The sequence below is a fragment of the Cariama cristata genome, unplaced genomic scaffold (genome assembly GCF_000690535.1).
Source record: "Cariama cristata isolate BGI_N322 unplaced genomic scaffold, ASM69053v1 scaffold25404, whole genome shotgun sequence".
NCBI classification, from domain to species: domain Eukaryota; kingdom Metazoa; phylum Chordata; class Aves; order Cariamiformes; family Cariamidae; genus Cariama; species Cariama cristata.
The window spans coordinates 32,254-46,855 of record NW_009612738.1 but is presented as its reverse complement, the minus strand read 5'-3'; the positions used below and the strand labels follow the sequence as shown (position 1 = coordinate 46,855).

General features: G+C 38.0%; 1 protein-coding gene across 1 annotated transcript in view; it reads left to right on the top strand.

Moving 5' to 3' along the window:
- Positions 1 to 14,602, top strand: part of ATXN2 (ataxin 2) — a 43,819-nt gene that overhangs the window by 1,395 nt on the left and 27,822 nt on the right. Inside the window, exons 3-6 of the mRNA XM_009698763.1 lie at positions 7,990 to 8,114; positions 9,388 to 9,479; positions 12,216 to 12,413; positions 12,926 to 13,104. Coding sequence (XP_009697065.1) covers positions 7,990 to 8,114; positions 9,388 to 9,479; positions 12,216 to 12,413; positions 12,926 to 13,104 — 594 coding nt within the window. The remainder of the gene's footprint in view (positions 1 to 7,989; positions 8,115 to 9,387; positions 9,480 to 12,215; positions 12,414 to 12,925; positions 13,105 to 14,602) is intronic.

The following is a 14,602-nucleotide window of genomic DNA, read 5'->3' as shown; positions in this document are numbered from 1 at the left end:
AGAGTGGGTGCTCAGCACCTCCTGAAATCAGAAACGTATCAAAATTTTTAAAATGGGTTGCAGAACCTTTGTGAGGGCATTCTGAGCGACTGCTTTTGGTAACTGGAAAGCAAATCTTCAGTGGTGTTACAAAACAATTTACAGATTTTGTGGGAGGTTGGGGTTTTTTTGTAAATGTCTTTCTAAATTAATTTGTTATGTTACATAAGAATCAATGAATACACAAATTCTTTTATAAAAAGGTTGTTTAGAGTTGATGTATATATAAAGTCTATGTTTAGTTAAGTAACTTTTGTCTCTAAACATGCATTTGTATAAATAGTCTAAAAATACTACTGCAGATGGAGCTAGATATTCTTAGAAAATCCACTATTTGTGTTTTTAATTTCTGCTTTACTGCTTGTCGATCTGTAGGTAAGGCTCTCCAAAATATAGAAGAACCTAATGAGGTTGCAGGCAAGTGGTCTTATAAATCTTGAAGACATGACTTGAAACTGTCAGAATTAAATGATTTTACAGGCAGTGAGGCGGTCTTCATACTTTTAATGTTTGCCCTCCAAGACCCTAATTATTTTTCTGGAACCTAAGAGGCTCATAAGTCAGACAGCTCTAGTTCCTTTGCAGATTTGGGGGCGGGGGGGGACGGGGAGTAAATCTCAAGGGTTTTTATACTTATGTTCCTGATTTTGCTAGGCTAAGGAATAAAAGCAAATACGTAACTTTCTGTGCCATGGAGTGAAAATGCATATGTGTACGTTTTCAGGTTGATCAACAACTGTCACTGGGATCTAAATGGTTATTGTAATGCACATGCTTTATTCCCATGTAGCAGTGACTTAGAGATACATAGGGCCTGGTGGACATTTAATGACATCTTCTTTGTCTTTTCACCTCGTGTTTGTATGTGCATATGTTCTTGCCTGATTTAAAGCTGAAGAATGAGAGTCTTGTTGTTTCAAGGAATTTGCTTTTCCCAGAAGAAGATACATAATGTCAGAGCAAATGTAGCATTGAAATGCAGATAAGTTCCAGGTTCTGGATGGGACTTTGAATTTAAATTACATGAGAGCTGTTTTATAATGGGTCTGCTGTGAACATCACTTTAATGTAAATGCAAACTGGGCTCTCCATTACCCAATCTTTATAGATTTTGAGCAGACGGAATGAAGAATGTACTACTACTACTACTAGGAATAATTTACTCAATGGAAGTTTTCTAGAAGAAAATGACTGCTTCATGTTGAACAGTCGCTCAGTTCACTTCATTAGGTGGAATGTCTTTGAATCTAAATCTCTTAAGGAGCTGGAGAGGAGAGCTGAAATAAAGCTGTAGAGACTTGGAGCAAGATAAACTGGAAGGCTGAAAAACTGAGTAACTCGTAGTGGGTAAATTAATCTGCTTTCCATTCTGTCTCAGAAAAGTATTATCTTGAAATGACACTTGAAAGTGTAAGTCAGTCTCTGATCACCTGCAAATTAGAGCAACAAAGGGCTTTCTGCTTCTTGGGAAATTAAATAAGCAAGGATTCAAAAGAATGGAAGTGTATGAACATGCATGCAGGAACTGCTGGCCCTTTGTTCTTATAAATAAACCCAAATCTTCATGCTACCAAGTCAGGTAAGCCTGGGTGATTCACAGTAAAAACTGAGTCCGAACTCCTAAGTGAGGAGATGGTGCTCCCTGCTGCGTTTGTATCGAATGGTTACTGTCTGGTGCCCAGAGAAGTTTGACAGTATTGCACTTATCCAGGAACAAATACTTTCAAATTGCCTAGCCGGCAATGTTTTTTGGCTTTCACAGACACATTAGTAGACAATTTGGACATATTTGGTTGGAAAGGCAGCTCGCGCTCACTTCTTTAATAATGTGAAAAGGGCACTTCACAAGCACTCTGTTGCCGTAGGAGAGGCTTACCTGGAGTAGGGTTTGTTGGGGTATATGTGTGTAGTTTCTGCTACCCCTTAGGAGACTACAAGACTTGAGAACGCCTTGAAGTAAACTTAATTTCTGCAATAGGTGCTGTTTTGGAAATTTTAGTGCATCCTGGTTTCCTGGCTCAGTGTAAGTGTCTGAAGTTCTATGGATTTTTATTCTGGCATTTGCTTGTCTGCTGAGCTGGAGGAGTGTGAACAAATGGTGCTCCTGTCTGTGGGTCTTGATCTTCTGACTTACCCTCAGACTTGAATAGCAGAGGTGTTAGCTGCATCGTTTGCCTGTGTGACCAAGTCAGGCAGAAGAGACTGGAAGAGTACTGGAAAAGAGCAGCATGTGGGCAGAAAGGGAATGGGGTGGATTCTCCTTTCAGAAGAGTGGAAAATACAGTTGTGTCTGAAAGAACCATCTGAAATAAGTCTGCCAAGCACCTTTCATTGCTATCATACTTGTACAGCTTTGGAGCAGTGAGCTGATAATTCATCCTGCAGCTACATCAGTAGTGCGAGTGCAGGGGAGGTAACGACAGTATAGGCTCGGGATGGGGGAAACCACCCCGTTTGGAAGCAGCAGTCTTAGGTTTGCTTGTGCCAAGCGTGACTTTGCACCTTTAGGCGCACCAGTGGAGAGAGTGTGGTGCTTGCCCAGATTGTAGAAATTGGAAGGGTTGGAAGAAAAAAATAGTAGGTCTGCGCAGATAGGGACGTTTTAACAGTTTATGTTTAAAAAATAAATCTGTCCCTACTTTCTGGGCTCTCATTTGCAGCTCTGTCAGTCTGCATAGAGCTTCGTGCTAGTGTAGATTCCTGTTAGGCTTCAGAAGGAATGGAAAGGAGTCACCTGAGGGTCTGTTATGCTGGAGTTAGGGCTTTCTGCAGTGTGGGTACGCTGATGAATGAAACATGCATTGGAAAACTCAGGTGAAATTGTGTTTTATCCTTCATCTCCCTTTCAGATTATTCTGTCTGCATTTAAAGAGGGGCAGGCACTGTCTTCTGCATGTGGCAGGGGAAATCGACTGCTAAAAATCCACTCTAACGTGCAGGTTGAAATCTTGGCTGTATGTTAACATGTAGCGTCTTTCTGCTTCACCTTCTGAGGCGAAGGTGAAGTGCCTAGATCTCGTAGTTGCTAGATTACTTGGGCTGCATGATTGAAATAGGAGGGTATATTCCTCCTGTGTTCTACAGAACGAGCTTCTAGTGGTGTTTCCTGTAGTCCTAAACACTGATCGGTCGGCAGTGCTGGTTTGTGTATGATTCAAATTCGAGTAAGGTTTCAGAGTTCCCTTCTTGGCTTCTCTTTAAAGACAGATCAATTCAGCATCATAACTACTGTTAAAGTAAAAGGCTTCTACAATTTTTTAATTTGTTTTTTTGGCACTGTTACTGAGAAAAATATTACAAATTGAATGAAAAAAGGCAGAAGAGAATTGGCTCTTTAAGTTTTTCCTTGAATTAGCACTGAAAGTGGCATCCTTCCAGAGAAAGTGTTGCAAGGGGAATAGCAGTAGGCATATTATGAACAAAGGAAGGAAATGTTGGCTCTGCAAAGCTGGTGGTAACTGGTTTTAATGTTTCAAATCAGTAGTAAGTAGTTACAAAACAAATGAGAGTTTACTGTTGAAACCTTTAAGATGAAACCTCAGTTTACTCTGAGCCATGCTAAACTGGATCAAAGCTTGCAGCGTGCAGCATGAGCACCTTTGGCACATAATGCCGATTGGTTTTAATAGCATTTGAACTGCAGAGTTGCACTGAATTGCATAGTTGTGCTCTTCACGTTTAGTAGCTGAAAATATGTTTGCGAAAACAAGCGTGTTAAACACTGAAATTAATTAAACTCGTACTCTTAATTGCTGTATTCTGGCAATTTTTTCTTAAACTCAGCTTGGGCAAATTCTTCAGGTATGCACTATTAAATTAGTTATTCTCAGAATGAGTGTATTTAATTTGCCTTTACTTAATGTGAATTTCTATTGCATGGAATTGTCCTTGGGATTTTTTTTTTCCAGTTAGCAGGTTTTAAAACAAGAAACAAGGTCTTTGATACCAAACTTCTTTGCTTAGGGGATGTCACATTAAGCAGGTACAGAGGTAGTGGGGGCTAATTGAGTGTTACAGCTCAAGCTCCTTGTTTGACCAGTTTTCATTTGATCTTTAACTTAGGTTTTACCATGTAGAAAAGGAATTGATTAAAAATTTGGCAGTGTTAAGGTGTCATATGAATTGCTCATTCAACAGGTTAGAGAGATGAGGTACCAGGTAAGGGGGAGGCTGAGCCTGTGCAGTCAGTATCTTGGCTGTTACTACTCTGCCAGTCGGCACTTGTAGCAGCAGTTCATGTTTTAGCTTCTACTTGACTAATAATCTTAAGAGCAGTATTTTTGTTTTGGAAACAATTATTTGTAGAATTTATTTTTTACGTATGTTCTCAATTTTGTTGCTTGTTAATTTTGGTAAAGCCTTGTTTGACTTGCTGCATTTTTAATCTTGGTGTCCCGTGCGCCTACCTGGCTGTTTGTTCCAGGAAAATAGTGATCTATGCCTTGAGGTACCCTTCTGCTACATTTAAACTTTGCCTGAATGCTCATGAGACCATTTTGTCTGACTGGAAGTCTGCCTTTGTAGCTTGAATTTCTCCTAACTCTGGATTTTCTTTGAGTTGTAGAGGTTAAAGTGATGTTGCAGTCTCACTTGTGACATTCATTCTAAAGTGAGAGAGAAATGAAGAGCAGTGAAGCTTCCTGTGCCCCATGATATGCTGAATTCTACTGGGAAGCTTGGCATTGAGTGTACACATCTTACTCAGATCTGTAGCATTTGTTAGATAGTGGAGTTTTTGGGTTGACTTGCGGGTTTTTTTTCCCCCGATTCATCTGTATCATTATAATTTTTAACAGCACTCTGCTGAATGTTTATGTGGCTTTTTAAATAAGAAAATTAGTGGGTTGAGTAGATGAGTCTTGTTAAGCTAGTAGTTTATTCACAGTATCCAAAATGGCACAGTCACGTATGGGGTTTGTCTGAAGAAATTTAATAGAAATTAAGGAAACACGCTTCTGAAATACAGAAGATTACCTCCATCAGGTGCTGTCATCAGTCCTTCTAACTCATATTTGTCTAATCTCATTGGAGAAGAGTTCCCTCTACTCCCAGTGAAGTAATGTATAAGCAAATTTCACAGTTTCCTCAGTGGCATAAGCAGCCTCCAACTTGTATTTGGTGTAAAATGTCCAATCTGAGAGGATCAAATATGAAACACTGAATTAATGATGCTCGGCACAGAAGCGGCACTGATCTGTCTGGGTTATGGCAGTGTTAGCTACGGGGTACTGATAAGGTAAACATAGAATTTCCAAATACAAGCACCTTCCTGTTAAATATCCTCTTTAGTTACTACTTAACTGTGGATTTGAGGTAGCGCTGTGTTACGGTGTAGTTTCAGATGACATTTAAACATATCTTCTGTTATAGTATATTTTAAAAGCTGTTTGTGGGAAGTGAAAGAGTGGTGTTTTCTGTCAAGTTGGTATACCTTAGAAATATGTAGGCTATTGGGGGGGGTGGTGTAAAGCAAAATGTAGAAATACATGGGGCTGTTAATAAGTGGGAGCATTGCTGAGGTTTTACTATACAAATGATCTTTGCAAGGTGGGAGATGTGTAATCAGTTTGACTATGTCTGAGAGGGACTGAAAGAGTTTAGCTTTGCCTGAATTCAGCCATATAATGTGAAACAATCCACATGTATTTATATCTGATGTCTTCCAATTTTTTCTCTCTCCATATCTGTTGTAGTTCCTTCAGAAACAGGTAACTTTTTTGGCAGTCACTTTATGTCTCTGCATCTTGCCTTTCATAATGCTTTTGTTACCATAATATATAACGGAAACTTAATATTTTTGCTCGCGCATTTATGGCACTGTAAAACATGCATGCATAACTTCACAGAATCATTTAGAGTATCCTGCAGTTAGTTGGTGACTTCTGTTCTCACCCTTGATTTTTACCTATTCTGAACAGTTGAAAATGCAACGATTGAAATTTTGTATCAGCACATAGGTACTACAACAACTCTGTTTCAGAACGTTCTACAAGTAACTCCAGAATGTGCCTGCTAAAGGCATCGCATTTAGTGATGAGCTAAAAAATAATCTCACTTGAAAGTGTGAACCTCCAGCTGCGTAGGTCCTGTCACAGCTTTGGTTGGCAGACTGGGATATCTCGCAAGGTGATTGATGCAGGTTTTTGCAATTTCACATGAGCCCCAACAGTGGTGTGCCTCGTTAGATATCTTTCTTTCATTTGGCTTTCTTATTTTACTGATTCTTTTGTATTTGAAATGAATGTTTAGCTAATACACTTCTCTTATTTTTCATACATCTTTTATAACATTTTGTTTCATATAAGCTTATTAACAATGCTTAATTGCTTACTCATAGCTCCTTTGGTCTTTGTGTATGAGATGAGCGAGCATTTCATGAGATAGTGCTGAATGTTATTAGACTAAGCACAGTTAACTTTTATGAGAGATCATACCAATATATGAACTTGACTGTGAAATTGGTTAAAACAGGAATAATAAGCTATGTCAGCAGTCTCTCTTTAAAAAATCTTCAGTGATTGTTTAAAAACTGAAACATCAGTGGCCAACTTCATATGTTGTGAATTCTTTTCATGATGGCTTTAAAGTTTGTTTTTCTTAGTAAGATTTCAGATCTTGCCAAAAATCAATTTAAGCCACATTCTTCCATATCTGGCACTACCTGGTGATTTGATCTCATCTTTTCTGAAGGTCTGAAATGTTTGCTCCTTTATTTATCAGTAGAATAATAGGAAATTCTAGATTGAAGGCTTATTTATTTTAGGCTTATTTATTTATTTATAAGCTTATAACAAGCTTACTTTATTTTTTAAAGTTCCTTCTGTTTAAGTATGGCAGCTCTGAGATCTAGTTGCTTACAAAAAGCTTGGCTTCTTTGATGAATGGCTCTGTATTTTTTTTATTTTTTTTTTTAACAGCACTTTAATATTCTAGTATTATTCCTTCTTAAGTCTGGCTTGAATGAAACATGAACAAGTGAAAATAAAAGCTCATTATATTTATTTTTTCAATATATGTTTTTACAATTTTTATAAGCAATAGCAGACCCTTACTGCTTATTTATTTTCGTATGTTGTTGAGAATAAAAGGTAGAGAGTTTCTGATTCTTGCGGATTCAATTTGGGGAAGCTGCTGCTTGAAAAAGCTCTTGCAGGAAAGAAGACATAGAATCATAGAATCATTATGGTTGGAAGAGACCTCAAAGATCATCAAGTCCAACCTTCTACCCAATGCCACCATGCCCACTAAACCCACTGAACCATCTCTTGAAGCGCCACATCTAAACATTTTTTGAACACCTCGAGGGATGGTGACTCCACCACATCTCCATTCATGTCACAGTGAATGAGTGCACCAAGCTAATGGATAATTGAGTTACGCTGCAAAGGGAGTAAAAAGTGTGTGCGTGCATGCTGATGTGTGGAGGAGTTGTGGAAATAGAAGAAAACAGAAGAAACTTGGATATTTGAAGGGAAACTGGTATTTTGCCCATTTAGGGAATGGGTTTGGGTTGCATTCATGCTTTTTTGATATTTGCCTGATACATGAGGGTGCAGTTGTGCGGGCTGTTTGGAAAAGCGTGTTGTACAAGTCTGGGATTTTCTAGAAGAATGAGGATGCTCAGGTAGTTTTTTGGGTGTTTTGGTTTTTTTTCCCCAAAACACACATGTAGTTTGTGTAAAATATTTTCAAATAACTGAAAGTAATTACTGCTGTTCTTTGATATATTAGAAGGTAGTATGAAGTAGTATGATACATTAGAAGTAAGTATGAAGTAGGCACCTTTCTAATGTAGTCCTGTTGAATACGGCAACAACAAGAGAAGGTGAATGATGTTCAATGTGCCTGCGATTCAGCTGTATTTGGCTGTTCCTCAGATAAACTAGTGTGTACGTCTTCCTGTACTTAACCAAATTGATTTTACCCCCATCCTTCCCCACTCCATTGTAGATGCTTTTACTGATTCAGCCATCAGTGCTAAAGTAAATGGTGAACACAAGGAAAAGGATCTTGAACCATGGGATGGAGGAGAGACCACCGCTGCTGAGGAGCTTGAGGCATTAGAGACAGATGTTGTAAGTAATAGTTTTTTATCATCTATGACAGTCTGTAGAAAACAAGCTATTTCTCTGGACATGTCTTGCAGCAATTCCTTAATTTTAATCTGGTAATGAACTTTTGACTAAAATTGTTGGCCTACATTGTATGGGTGTATATTCAGCTTTTGCTAGCAGCTGCCACAGTACTTTTTTACAATTTGAATAAGAATAACTGGATTTCAAATGCCACTTTGGGCAAATATTGACAAATGGCAGCTGTTGTGGTAAGGGACGTGTTTGACTCACGGTCTGGCTGAAAGAGGAGCTTTTATTAAGGACTCCAAATTCAGCAGTATACTGAAGTGATTTATGTTTAATCAGAGCATTCCTGTCTGACTATCATTGCATTTGGAAATTATGGCGAAATTGTGCTTAGCTAACTGTCTCTTAGCTCCGATGAAGGAAATTGATGGAAGTCTGAGCCATGACTTAATAAGCACAGATACAATCTCAGTAGATTATGAATCGTTAGATAAAGAGTATGGTCTCAAATGACGTTTCTTTATAGATCATAGCAGTTAGCTTTTACTCAACCATGCGTTCTTTTTAGTAAGGTATTCAGACTGCAATATGTTAAAGACAGAAGATTATATTACTGATTAGAGGAGAATCTAGTCATGTTACTGTGGAACATATTAACTTTGTCTGGGTAGAACAATTATCCTGTCAATTTTAGTGTATGTATTGTACAGCTGAGATTTATTAGAATACTTAATACTGTCAATGCTTTTATAAAACATTCAAAGCATCATTGTGCTTGAGTGCTGTAATAGCAATTTTACTAAAGTGGGGATATTGTGCACATCAACAGGGGTCTTCTGCCTGTGGTGTGTGTGTCTCAGATTATTGCATTAGTAGGGCATTTGAAAAGTTTCAGCACTTGCCACAGCAAGGGACACTTCTAATGTTCAGAAGTGTCCATTTGCACTTTTTGGAAAAGGCATTCATCTATGCATTTCTTGCTAGCCAGTAATCTTCTAGTACAGAGTGGGCATGGTACTTAAAAAGAACCTCATAAAAACAACGCAGATACACACAACAAACAAAACCCTGGCTTTTGAAGGTAAAATCTGTGCATCTGATGAACAAAGTTCCCTGAAATAAATTGTGGCTTTAACTTTTTTATCTGAACCGAGAATCCATAGGCCCAGGAAAAAGGGCGAAAGGTTTAGCTTCTGCCATCAGCCCTTAATTTTAAGGGAATGTGTTTCCAGTGTCATTTTGAAAAACAAACATCATTTTCTTCTAGTCTAATGGATGGGATCCCAATGACATGTTTCGTTACAATGAAGAAAATTATGGTGTAGTATCAACTTATGACAGCAGTTTATCTTCTTATACGTAAGTTCCAAAATATTTTGTTATTAGATTTGTATTTAATGTTCTCCCTGGTTTGACAAACTTTGTTCTGAAGATAATTCTACATACATTCTGAAGCTGTGGAATCAAATAACTGAAAAAGCAATGAATGAATGCTTAAGAAACCTTGCCAGTGTTCAGTGAATAGTTAGATGTAGTAATCATTATATATTCCCTTAAATGGGCACAGTTCATTCCTGTTGCAACACTTGCTGAATTTAGGCATGCAGTAATGGTTATTTCTTACAAAAACTTTTATGAATAGGGCAGAAAAATATCAACTTGTGAAAGAAACTGTCTTTACATAGCCACTATACCTATAGTTTGTGTTGAACCTAGCAGAACAGTTTGACTGAACCCTAATTTTATTGAGACAATTGATCTGGTAGATACCGGAATGTTGAAATATTGCTAATAACTAAGGGGGGCTTGCGTACTGTGGATGACTTGTTTAGCAGACTTGTCCAGAAAGTTTTAGTTACAATATAATAATAACTTGAATATAGAAGTAATATAAAGCCTGCTTTGGCTACTTGGGCAGTGTAGACCTGTTCCCAATAGTCTGCAGCTGTAATGTTAACTGCAACTGCAAAACAAATCAATAGCAGATGTTCGACAGCCATTGTGAAATGTCTTTAATGTTTTCCCACTCTTTTAACCCCCAAAGCGTAAACTTATTTTTGAATGTCAAGGAATCAAAGTTAATATTTTGATTTTTGTGTGTAGAATTGGAGCACTTGTCTACAAGTCTCTGGTTCAACAATTTTATTTTTACTATTTTGTTAAACTAGACCTGTACATGGTGATAATCAAAGTGTCTTAATCGGCTTACATTTGAATCCTGGGGAAGTTGTTCTTTTGTATACTTCACTGCTCTAAGTACTTTTTGTACTTTTGAACTTTAGTCTTCCATCTTTCTGCTTTATGGATATTAATGGAAACAGATTAAAACTACGAAAGTGGCTTTAAATTGCCAGAGACAAATTCCATCGTTTCCTAGTCAAGCAACTTGCTTTGCATATCAGTCTGCTAAACTGGGAAACTCTTTTCCCGATTCTCCAAGTGTATGATGAGGAGCAGTGTAGCTACTGAAGGATTGTAAAGGATTTATTGTGTGATTGTTTTCTCTTCCTAGAGCTAAGCGTTAGCAGGTAGAGTGTGTCAAACTGCATAAAGGTACAAGTTTGTATTCTAGCAAACGTACTGCATTAGTATGTTGGTCAGGTGCCGTACATGCTTCTCTCATAACCATGATTCTGAACAGTTTCATCTGGCCCATCCCCTTTGTTTCATCTTTAATGGCCTTTTCCCTGTTAGGAAATGTAAAATCATTCTTTTGCTTGTTTAGGTTACCATCAGTGCTACCACATACATCCCTTCATTTTTTTCAGTCACTTTAAATAAATGAGGATGTATTGGGTGTTCTCCTTTCTCATGTGTCTGTTTAATACAGGGTAAGCAAGGCCTGTGACTTCAGGTTTGTATGCATTGTGTTCATGCATATCTTAGTTGAGCCAAAGCTTACACTGAAGGGTAAGGTTTTTATTTAATATTCTTGCAGTTACCATTGATAAGGCAGTAGATGTCTCGACTGGCCAAAAATGTGTGTCTGGGGAAAAACCTGTGATGCAGTAACTGAGTGCTGGCTTGGAATTTGGCAAAGCCACTTGTTTTCCTAGTTCTACCACCAAGTCTTGAGTAATCTTGCATATATTATTTCATGGCTGGCTTGTATCTGCACCTACGTTTTTTGTTCTTCTTTTTTATATTATTCAAAATACACGCAGTAGTGATTATATAATGCCGAGCATAGCATGGTCCAAGCCCCAACTGTGTTCTGTATTTTTACACAGTCTATCCTAAAGTAAGGTTGGATGAGACAACTTTTGGAACTCAAAATTAGAATCGGGGACAAAGCACGAAGTTGTTTTATAAAACCGGGTAGTTTTAACAAAAATTAGAACAGGTAAAAAACAAGACCATGGGTGGACAGAAGGAAGTACCAGGTATGATGTTCATCTCTAGTTATCTCTTTCGGTATTTCATTGCTCATGTATTGAATTCTTACATGGTGGCTTTCTTAAGGCAGCTACGTATGCTTTTTGCAATATGCTGTTACCTAATATAGATACACAGAATGAATGGTTTTGAGGTCCTAGGACATGGCAAATGAGTCATGGGTTTCTGGTCCCGTGCTCCAATGTATTGCATTCATCTTTTCTGTAGTTATTCAAAACAGGAAGAGCTGAAATTCTATGGTTGGAATTATCAAAGGATTAAGCATGTAACTCTTTAACTTCTAGTAGGACTGGAGACTCTTGTGTCTGTTGGGAATGTGTAAATAGCTAAAGAAATTCAAATTTGGTCTCTTAGGGTAGCTTCCTAGCTAAACAACAGACTAAGACTTTTTATTACTAATGTACTCAACCGTGTTAAAAGTTGAAGCCTTTGCATAGCTTTAGGGAGTGGGGATTTTGCAAGTCATATGGAAAAGCTCTGCACCCTGACATCAGCTCTCTAGGCAGGTAAATGACACTGAATTTGCACATATCAAACCAGTCCAGGAGTATCGACATACTAAAAAAGACAGCAAGTCTACGGGCTTAGAAGCCAGTTGTTTACTCTGACTTGGTTAGAATTAACGCTATGTAATTTTTGTAGCTCCTTTGCGCTTTTGAATGCATTTCAGAGATTCTTTTCCTTTCCGTTGTCTTTTAGGGTGCCATTAGAAAGAGATAATTCAGAAGAGTTTTTAAAACGGGAAGCCAGAGCAACTCAATTAGCAGAGGAAATCGAATCAAGTGCCCAATACAAAGCTCGGGTTGCCTTGGAAAATGATGAAAGAACAGAAGAAGAAAAATACACTGCTGTTCAGAGAAATGCTAATGAACGAGAAGGACATGGTGTAAACGCTAGGTACTTGCATACACTATGAATAGTATTTTTATTTAAATGATGGTACATATTTTGGTATAGTAGCAATTTACTCATTGAAACTGCTTTTTCAGCAGGGCTGATCAGGTTAGGAACCTTGTGTAAACAATCATGTGCTGTTTTTGGCTCTCACGCTAACTCCTACACCTCTGCCTGGCCCTCTATTATCTCTGTAGCAAAACAAGACCTCCCCATTCTGTCACTGTAGGGAATCCATACCAAGTGACAGGAAAGGGCAGTGGTTTTGGTATGTCATGGAGAATTTCAGGCATTAGTACTAAACCATTCAGTGTCTGTGGGCTCACAGAAAGTGGACTGTGTGGTCAGTATCAAAAGCCAGTTCATGAGGTGAATGTTAGGTCAAGATCTGATAGTATTTAGAATTTTCCTTTAGCTTCATTTGAGAAAGAAAATACCAGCAGAGCACTTGATCAGAAACTTTTCATTGTCTTTCAGTTGTGTCTTAACACTGATAGAAATTTCCTGTGTTTCAGAGAAAATAAATACATTCCACCTGGACAGAGGAATAGAGATGTCCTGTCCTGGGGAAGTGGAAGACAAAACTCACCAAGGATGGGCCAGTCTGGATCAGGCCCACCAATTTCAAGGTCTGGATCCCATACTTCAGAATTCAGTCCTAACTCTGGAGCAGATCAAAGAGTAGTTAACGGAGGCAAGTATCTGAAGTCTAAACGAATGTGCCTTATAAAATTGCAGTCAGGTTGAAACTGCATATGGTGTGGGCTTAGGATATGTATTTCATAAGCTAGGTTAGCATTCATCATTTAACACAGAGGTTGTGATTTTGATTTGGACTTAACTTACTCATAATGGAATACGCATTTGACTGCACTGTATGTAGCTTTGCAAAGCAGAAATGTCAGTTGTTTTCCTTCTCAAACACCTTTGTCTTAGATGATGGTGCAGTATGTGATTTTAAACATTACAAATGGCTTTATGTATTACTACTGCTAAGCTCTGTGTGGAGGAGTAGCAATGCTGACACCTAGTGAAAGGGAGGTGGCAGCCGAGGAAGCATCACTCTTCCTTTCTGGTGCGTGGATCAATTCTGTTTCCTGTGAAAAAGAATAAAGCAACTCGCTGACTTTACGATGATGGGGGGCAGGGGGAAATCATTGTTGGGAAGGTAAGAGAAGTGTTAGGGGAAATGGAATCAAAAGCCTTCTCTCCAAATAGCTGTTTGAGTATTTTCTGCTATACACATGGGTAATATTTATAAACCGGCATCACTAGGCACTGTATCACAGGAATCGGTGTTTCATAAACCAAACACCATTTTTTGAGATGGATTTGAGCAGTAGCCTATCCTTGAGGCATTATTTTTATAAGTTAAAAATGCTCTTGTATGAGATTCCTGTGAATAAATGAAAAATGTGTAATACTCAAGTGCTTCTATCTGGAGAGGAAGTCTGAGAAACATCTAAAGGTAAGTGGGACTTCCTTTTTAAATACGGAGTCAGACGTATAGAGGATGTACAACTGAGTCTTGCCCAAACAATGCTAACCTCAAAATTTGTTCGTAATATTTGTGGTTTCTGTCATCCTGTTACTCTGCTGAATGAACATCATATACCTAAAATACTCAGAATGGCTTGTGAATTCAATTTCTTTGTTTTGGAAACAAGGAGCCCTATATCCTAGATTAAAATAGTACATTAATACTTCAGATAACTGATAAAGGCATAAATGTCAGGATTCAGACACTGAACACCGCTGTTTTTTGTAAAGATGCAGTTCCTAGAATTGATATTGCTCATCATTTGGTTTGAAAGTAGCTGTTTGTGTAGTCAATACTGTATGTGAACCGCTGTTTGAGAACCTCTGGTAGCTATTTAAGGACCTTGTCAAGAGTGATGCGTACTGTAGAACATATATATGATAGGCTAACAGATCAAACTTTACTGTCTATTCCTTAGTAGTATTTGTAGATCCTAATTAACCCTTTGGGGAGTTTGTGACATTCAGATGTTAAATTTGACCTGAAGTGGAGGAGATAACCTTGCAGAGACTATTTTATTGGTTGCAGAAATAAACGAATCTATCCCCAAAGGGTTAAACATGAAAAATCATTTTGTCATATTTTACTTTTTTTTTTCTGTTGACCTTTTTCCCCATAATTTTTCTTTAGTTTTTATACTTTCCTTCATATC